An 8,972-nucleotide genomic window follows, 5' to 3' on the forward strand; every position below is an offset into this window, starting at 1 on the left:
CTGAATTTCTCTGCTTTGTAAATTTCTCTGGAATATGTATCCTTCTCTGCAATGTCAATTACACTCTTGCCCCTGTCTAAGTTTCTCTGGTATTTATAATTTTCTCTGACCACATCGCACCACTTTCCTCCATTGAGTGTCTCTATCATGGTTAATTTTCTCTGCTTGTGTATGTAAATTTTTCTTGCATTTTAATATTATGAATTGAAATTTTCTCTGGAATGGAAATTTCCTCAAGAATGTGTAATTTTTTTCAGAATGTGCATTTTTCTCTGGTATGTTTATTTTGTTCAATTCTTGATTTCAATATGGTATACTTCTCAGTGCCATGTTTACATTACTTTGTTTATTTTATCTTTGCTAATTGTGGAATGCAAATTTTCTTTCACTTGCCATGTTTTACTTTTTTCTATCATTCATTTTCTCTGGTATGTTTACTTCTATCTGTAATTTAAACAATTATTGAAAATTTCTCTCCCATGTTTATGATGCTGAGTTGATTTTCTCTGACATGTCAAATTTTCTGTAATTTTCTCTTATCTGTAATTTTCTCTGGCATCTCCAATTTTCTCCCTTATCTGTAATTTTCTCTGACATTTCCATTTTTCTCTGGGATTTAATGTTGACATCTCTATGCTTTAATCATTGTCTAGAAATGGCAAAACGTAAAGGCAGCGAAACACCGAAAACACCAAGCAAAAAACAGAAACTGTCTCAGTCTTCTTATGCACAAGGATCAAAAACCAGCAGCAAAACACTAGAAACACCAAGGAAGCAAGCACAACTCTCTCAGTCCTCTTATCATCTAAGATCAAAAACCAGCACTAAAACACCACAAACTCCTTCCCAAAACACACAAGTCCAAGCTGATGAAGCAACTAGCATCCAGATGAGTACCCCAACTTCAAAAGACTCAAGCTCAAGGGGGAAAAAACCTGTTAAACTCCACAGAAAGAGAGCTCACTACAGCATTCAATACCGATCCAACCTCTCATCTGTCGTCTCCTTCTTTCAAACACTTAAATTCAGTTCAAAACATCTTCTAGAGCTTCAAAAGACCCCATTCTGGTATTTGATTCAAGCTCTAACCACTGGAAGGATGGATCCAAAGAAATCTAGGAAATCCGATGATGATGTAGTTGCCATAATCCAATGTTACAATGAAAAAACAAAAGCATTCACAGTTGGGAAGAAGAACCTGACCTTTACAACAAATGACATGACCTTGATTTTTGGTTTGGAAGGAGGTAAAGGAGCCATGTCATTAAGATACTCTAAAAAGCCAAAATCTGCATTCCTCAGGAGAAGATTCCAAAAGGACACAAGGCTCACTGGTCCTGTTCTTAAAAATGCCTTGGTCAAAGCAATGAAAGGCAAGCAACCAACTGACTTCAAAGATGTAGCAATCATTGTTACATTGTACTTGTGTCTCACCCTATTTTTTGCAACAAGTGGGAATTCAATAGGTTGGGTTTTTATAAAGTATGTGGAACCTCTTGAATCAATGAAACAGTATGATTGGCCGGAAGCAATCACATCAACATTGATTGATTCTATCATGGCATTGCATAGAACTCCAGAAAAAGTTACGGGGTGTGTCATTGCATTGCTGGTAAGTATAATATCCATTCAAATTTGCAGTTATCATACTTACAAATTTGTGCGTTTACAAAATTTTATTTACTTTCATTTTCATCACAGTATTGGCTATGTGAACATGCAACTATCATTGACTCAGAAGACAGTAACACAACAGACTTCCCAAGATGTGCCAAGTGGAACCTTCAAACCTTGACGAAACAGCTGCAGAAGACACCAGTCCACTCTCTTGCACCTCGACAGGTTAGATTCCTATTGCTACCGAAATCTCAGTGAAATTTCAAAAATTTCTCTGACTACTGCTTTGTTTCCCTCCTTATGCATTGATTGATTAAGATTAATTTTCTCTGAAATATCAATTTCTATTTTCTTCTTTGTTAACCACTGGTCTATTTCTGCCATTGTAATCAATTTTCTCTCCCATCCAAATTTCTCTGACCACAATTGTAACACATTAACTTATATGCCCTGATTCATTTTCTCTAATATCTGAATTATGTTCTTTGTCACATAATTTTCTCTGGCCCATCAAATTTTATCTCCTTGTGTGTAATTTTCTCTGCCCATAACTTGTGTGCCTTGCATCTTTGATTAACACTGTTTATTTCTACCCTTCTAATGAATTTTCACTGGAATTCAAATTTCTCTGACACAAATATAGTAAAACATTAACTTATAAACACTGTTTATTTCACTGTTTCATAATTTTCTCTGCCCCATACAATTAACTCCATGCCTCTAATTTTCTCTGGCCCAATACAATTTTCTCTGAAGTTTGTTTCCAATTAGTATCATTTAGATGAATTTTATTTTCCTTATTTGAATTTTTTCTCTGAGTGAATTTTGTAACATTTCTCTAATAAAAGAGTCTCCTGTTACAGATTGATAACAAGCAGCTAGTCAAAAACCCATCTGAGGAGTTTTGTCTTGGCAAAAAGACGAAGAAAGAATTAAAAAAGGCAATTGTCATATTCAAGGAGAAATTACAAGATCCATCTGAAGATGGAGGGAATGAACAAAAAGAAGAAGAAACCACCAAAGAAACCAGCAATGGACAAGAACATCAAGCAAGCAGCACAGAAGAAGAAACCACCAAAGAAAGTGAAGAAATAGAACCAGAAGACAAAGAACAAAATGAACAGAAAGAAAATGATGAAGAAAGTGATGAAGAAGAAAATAATGAGCAGATGGACCAACAACATGATGAAGAAAGTGATGAAGAAGAAAATGAACAGAAAGAAAGTGAACAAGAAGATGAAGATGAAGATGAACAAGAAGAAGAGAACAAGGATGAAAGTGATGAAGAAGAAAATAATGAGCAGATGGACCAACAACATGATGGCATTTGTGGCTCAACAATGCATCAGCCTGAAGAATTTGAGGAATCAAAGGATGCCCAAATTGCTGATCTACGTCAAAGACTGAAGGCACTGTCTCAATCTAAAAAAGAAGAAGACAGAAATTGGATGAAATTACTTGCTGAAAAAGATATTTCAATAAGAATCCTGACATCACATAACTCAGAACTTCAAGAAAAAGAAAGCACAATCCGAATGAAACTAAGGATGTTGGAGGTTGAAAAAGCAGACGATGCAAAAACAATTCAACAGTTGAGGTGTTCAAATTCGGAGCTTGAAACTGAAAATGCCAAATTGCATGAACAAGTTCAAGAACTATCTGTCCAACTAGCAACACAACCATACCGAACACCAACACAACTTCAACCACAAGGTCAGTGAAAATCTTGAGCCACAAAAAGTTATGTCCTTGTGCCATCATAACTCAGAGAAATTTCTATTTATTATAATTTTCTCTGTCATTGGTAATTTTCTCTGGAAGTTATATCTCTCTCAACACATTAGTTATATTTCTACTGCTCATTTCATTTCTCTGTATATTTTCTTATTCCATTTTTGGGGCTTGTTTGATTTTCACTGTATATAGTTGGAATGCAACTGGAACAACAACCAACAACCCAACAAGAGCAAATCCCACACAAACAACAACCGAAACAAAAGAAGAAACTCTATGGTAACTACAAAATATTGAATTAAATAAATTTACATATTGAAATATCATCTGTTGCTTCAGAGAAATTTCACTTTTCCTAATATTTTCACTGCCTACAGTCAAAAAAGATCCAACCTCAATGATAAAAAATTTAAAGGCAAAAGAAAGGAAGGAAAAGCAGCATGATCCAGAATTCCAATATCCAAAAGTTGCGAAAGTGACTAGAGCTTCAAAACAAGCTGCAAAACAAGTTGAGCAAAGCACAAAGGACAAAGAAGTGCTTGATGCTGATGCATACGTCTTGCCTCAACCTATAAACATCACAAAATCTTGGGTCTTTCCACAAACTCTTCCCATTTCAAGATTGATAAAAGATCATATAAAAGACATCTTGCAGTACATATCAAATGTGTCTGGGCTTGAGTAAGTACAACAAACAAAATAGAACATAACAAACAACAAATTACAAACTTATGTTGCATTAACAACAATTCAATCCCTTCTTTGTCATCTTGTAGAGCTTTAATTTGGACAAGTGAGTTGAATATCATTACCTTTGAAGACATTGGAAACCTCATAAAGCAAAAAGAAATTGCCAACAATGTAAGTCTTTCCCTTTCATCAACATTTCTCTGCAATGTTCCATCAGCCTTTATAAAACAATATTACAATTATAAATCATATTTTTCAGGTCATTGATGGCTATGGAGAGATTCGTTTGGCTGACCAAATCAGAGAGAAACAACAACCAACCTCATTTTTTTTCACATCCATGTGCTTAGTATGTTACTACTATTTTATTTGATTTTCTCTGGAATTTACTTTCTACTTTCTCTTCTTAATATACTTCTTGAAGTCAGTTGTGTCACTAACAAAACCATTTTTTGATTTTCTCTGAGCACAGAATTTCATCAACATGACAGAAAATCAAAGTTTTCGAGTGTCCTTATTTGACAAGCATATTGAAACAGCATGGAGGAACTATAGGTTCCTCCATTTCCCAATAAATACTGGAGGTAATGAGAAGTCCACACATGGAAATCACTGGACCTTGCTTGTCCTGGACAAACAAGACAATTTATGGAGGTTCTACAACTCATTGAGGCCAAGGAGGGATGATGCAGAAGACAAATATGTCAAAGATGCAAAACAATTGGTAACGGGTGCAAATTTCTCTGATCCATCATCATCTTTATGTGATGATAATTTTCATAGAATCCCATTGACTTGTCCGTAAATTTCTCTCTTATATAAAAATTATTTTTTTGCAGCAAGATTACGTGGAGAATTTTCTGAAAGCTTGTCTTGAAAGAGACGCTCAATCACAACCCTCTTTCAAATTAATTAACTCACAAAACACAAGTTATGACTTTGAGTATGTCAACAATGCTCCACAACAAGAAAGCGATTCGTAAGTTTCATACATCTATAAATAAGATAATTTTTGTTGCATGTTTCTTAAAACTAACCATACCTATAATTTGTATGCAGTCTGGATTGTGGCCTCTTCATCTGCTATATAATGAAACAATATAGCAAGCATGAACCTATCAAATCCAAATTATCCACACAAGAGATAAGGTTGATGAGGGCAGAACTCATAGAGAGATTTGTGACCGAAGTTGGCAGGTCATGGACTGAACCAATTGAAATACCCCCAGAAGAACCACAAATGTAATAGTGAAACTAGTGAAAGGAAGACAATGTACATATCCACACAGAGAAAATTGTCTCACATATATGTATATATCCTTTCTTGTTCATACATTGAAGGAATGATGATCCTTGACGTATATGTATATATCCTTTCTTGACTAATCTAAATTTCATTTTTTTTTTTTTATTTCGACTAATGTAAATTTCAACAATTGTCTACCAGAGAAAATTGTCTGCAGAAATTTCTCTGGTATAAACTACCAGAAATTCACAGAGAAATTTAACTCGTATCGTCCCAAGGGGATGCCTATATGATCATGTAATCTGTAAAACTTTGTGTTGGTACAAAACAATCATCAAACTCAACAAAACACAAAGCACACAATAATTTTATCTGCCACTGAAAAATTTCATTGCATGAATTTCAAATTTCAGACCACAATTCCCATATAGTTTTCTCTGTTGGTGAAAAATTTCTCTGGATGAAAATTTCTCTGGCTTTGACACAAATTTCTGAGTTCAAGTGAGTCCAGAGAAATTCTATCCTGGTCCAGAGAAATTCTCAACTCAGAGAAATTTTTTGAATCCTCTGTCTGCTGTGCACATTTCTTGAAATGACTGATATGAAGCTACCAGAAATTTACAGATAAATTTAACTCCTATCTCACCAAAGAAGGTGCCTATATGATCATTCAATCTCTAATGCACTGTGTTAGTACAAAACAATTATCAAATTGAAAAAACACAATCCACACAGTACTTTAGTCTGCCATTGTCAAATTTATGTGGATGAATATGAAGCTTCAAAACACAACACACAGAATTTTCTCTGCCATAGGAAAATTTCTCTGGATGAATTTTACAGGTACTACAAACCCACTGCCTATAGTATATATCAACAAACACACTTTAACTCATATTGAAAAATTTCTATGGATGAATTTGATTGATATTATTATATACACTGTCCAAAAAATAAATTTCACAAAACAAAATACACAAAGTAATCATCAAATGTATTATTCCATCAATAAAATGTATAATCCTCAACTATTTAACAAAGGTTCCTTGCATGTCCTCTTATTATGGTGACCAATACTCTCACAACGACTACACTTAATCACCCTTTTAAACTCTCCAGTAGAAGCAATTCTGTTCTTCTTCGGCCTCCCAGCAGGTCTCTTGCTCAATGGAGGTAAAATCATAGCATCTTCAATGCTACACACAGGTTTTTCAACAGTTGGAACTGGGCCAATCGAAAAGGAGTATGCTTGACGATACATATCAGCATGAAAAAATGGTTCAACAAATGAATTCAAATTCTTTCCACTCCTAAAAATTGCAGCAACAGCATGTTGACATGGATACCCATTTATTTCCCATTTTCGACATGAACAAGTTCTCAACCCAAGATCAACCATAACCGAAGGAAAACAATGCACTTCAAAGACATTATCAGATGATAAACTCACATTCCATGTCCTCCCGTCCAAAAAAGACTTCTCCAACACACTATCCATACGAGGACACAAAATTTTATTCCATTTACTAGAGAGCAGCCTCCTATCAGACCTCATATTCATGATTTGCAACCGTATCATGTCCACCAAATTTGTTATTGGCAAGTGCCGAGCTTCTCGTATCCATGAATTGAATGACTCAACAACATTTGAATACATCTCACCATAACATTTCCCTGCAAAATATGCATCACTCCAATTTTCATATGGTAAACTTCTCAAGAAAACACTCACAATGTCTCCTCCCTCACTTTTTAACTCATTTAACTTGAAATGAAATGATGCCTTTGTTGGAGCATATGCACATTCTGAAAACTTGGACACAATCGTCTCCCTAACCAAATTTGTGTTTCCACATGACAACTTATCCCTCAAATTTCTCTTTAGATGTTCCAGACAAAATCCATGAAAGCAGTTAGGGAAAAACCTAGCAATTCCCTCCACAATTCCACAATGTCGATCTGATATGAAACTTATCACCCTTTCTGATCCTAATACTCCATATAAATGTTCAAGAAACCAACACCAATTGTCTTTATTCTCAACATCAACAACAGCAAAAGCTACAGGAAAAAAACCTACAAAACAAATAGGAACAAGCATATTAGGTACACACATGCAGAGAAAAATAGAACAATAAACATCCAGAGAAAATTCACACATTGGCAACATCCAGAGAAAATTGAATAAGTGACCAGCTACAGAGAAAATTCACACAATCATAATATACAGAGAAAATTCCCTTAGTGACCACCTACAAAACAACAGAGAAAAATAGAACAATAAAACAACAAGAGAAGTTTGACACTGCCAACATCCAGAGAAAATTCACACATTGGCAACATCCAGAGAAAATTGACTTAGTGACCAGCTACAGAGAAAATTCACACAATCATAATATACAGAGAAAATTCACTTAGTGACCACCTACAGATACAATTCACACAATGACAACATCCAGAGAAAATTCATACACTGACAAAAATCCATTGAAAATTCTCACAGTGGCCACAACAATAGAAAATCCACACAGTGGCCAAAACCAGAGAAAATTCACATTCACTCAATTCCTACATGTATAGAAAATTCACATACTTAGATAAAAATAGATATATTTACAATTACCTTCATTCCCATCTTTCCCCGTTGCAGCAAGCATAACTCCTTTGTATCGTCCTTTCAAAAATGTTCCATCAAGAAAAAGCAATGACCGACAATATTTGAAACCAGCAATGCATGCATGAAAAGCCACAAACACTCTTTTGAAACGCTTGTTATCTTCAAAATCTAACTCAAAACGACTCCCTGGATTGTTCTTCAATGCCTCATCAAAATACCACCGTAATTGATCAAATGACAAACAAGAATCCCCATATGTATTACATTTTGCTTTCTCAACACTCAACCAACCACAGTTATAACTAATTGAGACCCCATACTTGTCTTTCATTCCTTTCACAACATCCACTGGACGAGTTAAAGGTTTTGCACTTACCTCTTCAAGTATCAGCCCAGAGACCAAGCTGGAAGTCATCCTCGAATGTTTACTCGTACGAACCGCCACACCACACGTATGTTCATTGTTCAAAGTCCTTATGTAGAAGAACCCATTTGTTTTTTCAACAGAAGCATGTACACGCCACATACATCCCCTTGATTCCTTATATGCACATTCTGCCGTAACCCTCAGCTTGTCATTTTTAACATACGTAAACTGAAAACCAACCTCAATAGCATACTTGCATAAAAAAGTACGGAACTCAACCACACCACTCTCAAACTTTTGTCCAACACTCGTAATATTATTCCGCCAACTAGCCGACAATAACACCTTTTCTTGGTGAGAACAAAACTTAGAGAGTGAATTCCTTTCAACATCCACCAGCCTATCACACTCACCATCCACAACATCTACCCAATTAGACCCCACTTCATCCTCTTCATCAGAAGTACTACATCTACTAACTGAAACATCAACTATATCAACACCGCGTGCACAAACAACCCTCAACATATTCAGAAAATCAATATTATTTCGAACCATACAATTCGGATGGCCCAAAATAGAATATGAAATACACATAGTCTCAGGTTTCAAATTCTCCCATGTTTTACACAAAATGCCAACCAATTCCTCAAAATTCAATTCGCATGAAACATTAATGACAATAGTATCATTCCCATATT

At 35.2% G+C, this 8,972-nt stretch overlaps 2 protein-coding genes and 1 long non-coding RNA gene across 3 annotated transcripts; 2 read left to right on the forward strand and 1 right to left on the reverse strand.

Moving 5' to 3' along the window:
* The first annotated feature begins 655 nt into the window (after positions 1-655).
* On the forward strand, positions 656-4,036 carry LOC145822196 (uncharacterized). The gene is made up of 5 exons (XM_082918797.1): positions 656-1,612; positions 1,702-1,842; positions 2,481-3,330; positions 3,544-3,630; positions 3,729-4,036. The coding sequence occupies exons 1-5, from the start codon at positions 656-658 to the stop codon at positions 4,034-4,036; spliced, it is 2,343 nt and encodes a 780-aa protein (XP_082774923.1).
* Positions 4,037-4,300: 264 nt separating this feature from the next.
* Positions 4,301-5,014, forward strand: LOC145823078 (uncharacterized). Its single transcript, XR_014365183.1, has 3 exons — positions 4,301-4,390; positions 4,514-4,765; positions 4,881-5,014. It is a non-coding gene; the product is annotated as an uncharacterized LOC145823078 (long non-coding RNA).
* Positions 5,015-6,269: 1,255 nt separating this feature from the next.
* Positions 6,270-8,235, reverse strand: LOC145822197 (uncharacterized). The gene is made up of 2 exons (XM_082918798.1): positions 7,911-8,235; positions 6,270-7,363 (listed from the first exon to the last, which is right to left on the reverse strand). Exons 1-2 carry the CDS (start codon positions 8,233-8,235, stop codon positions 6,312-6,314), a joined length of 1,377 nt encoding a protein of 458 aa, XP_082774924.1. The 3' UTR covers positions 6,270-6,311.
* Between the last annotated feature and the right edge of the window lie 737 nt (positions 8,236-8,972).

This window comes from Camellia sinensis, chromosome 3, assembly GCF_055761805.1.
Source record: "Camellia sinensis isolate YWXY chromosome 3, ASM5576180v1, whole genome shotgun sequence".
Taxonomy (NCBI): domain Eukaryota; kingdom Viridiplantae; phylum Streptophyta; class Magnoliopsida; order Ericales; family Theaceae; genus Camellia; species Camellia sinensis.

Bases quoted from the DNA above. Each gene is read 5' to 3' on its own strand.
- LOC145822196 (XM_082918797.1), top strand. From the start codon at position 656: ATGGCAAAACGTAAAGGCAGCGAAACACCGAAAACACCAAGCAAAAAA. The intron at 1,613-1,701 runs GTAAGTATAATA...TTTTCATCACAG, and splicing joins GGTGTGTCATTGCATTGCTG to TATTGGCTATGTGAACATGC. The intron at 3,331-3,543 runs GTCAGTGAAAAT...CACTGTATATAG, and splicing joins AACACAACTTCAACCACAAG to TTGGAATGCAACTGGAACAA.
- LOC145822197 (XM_082918798.1), bottom strand. From the start codon at position 8,235: ATGAAAGACAAGTATGGGGTCTCAATTAGTTATAACTGTGGTTGGTTG. The intron at 7,364-7,910 runs GTAATTGTAAAT...TTTGTTTTGTAG, and splicing joins GGGGAAAGATGGGAATGAAG to GTTTTTTTCCTGTAGCTTTT.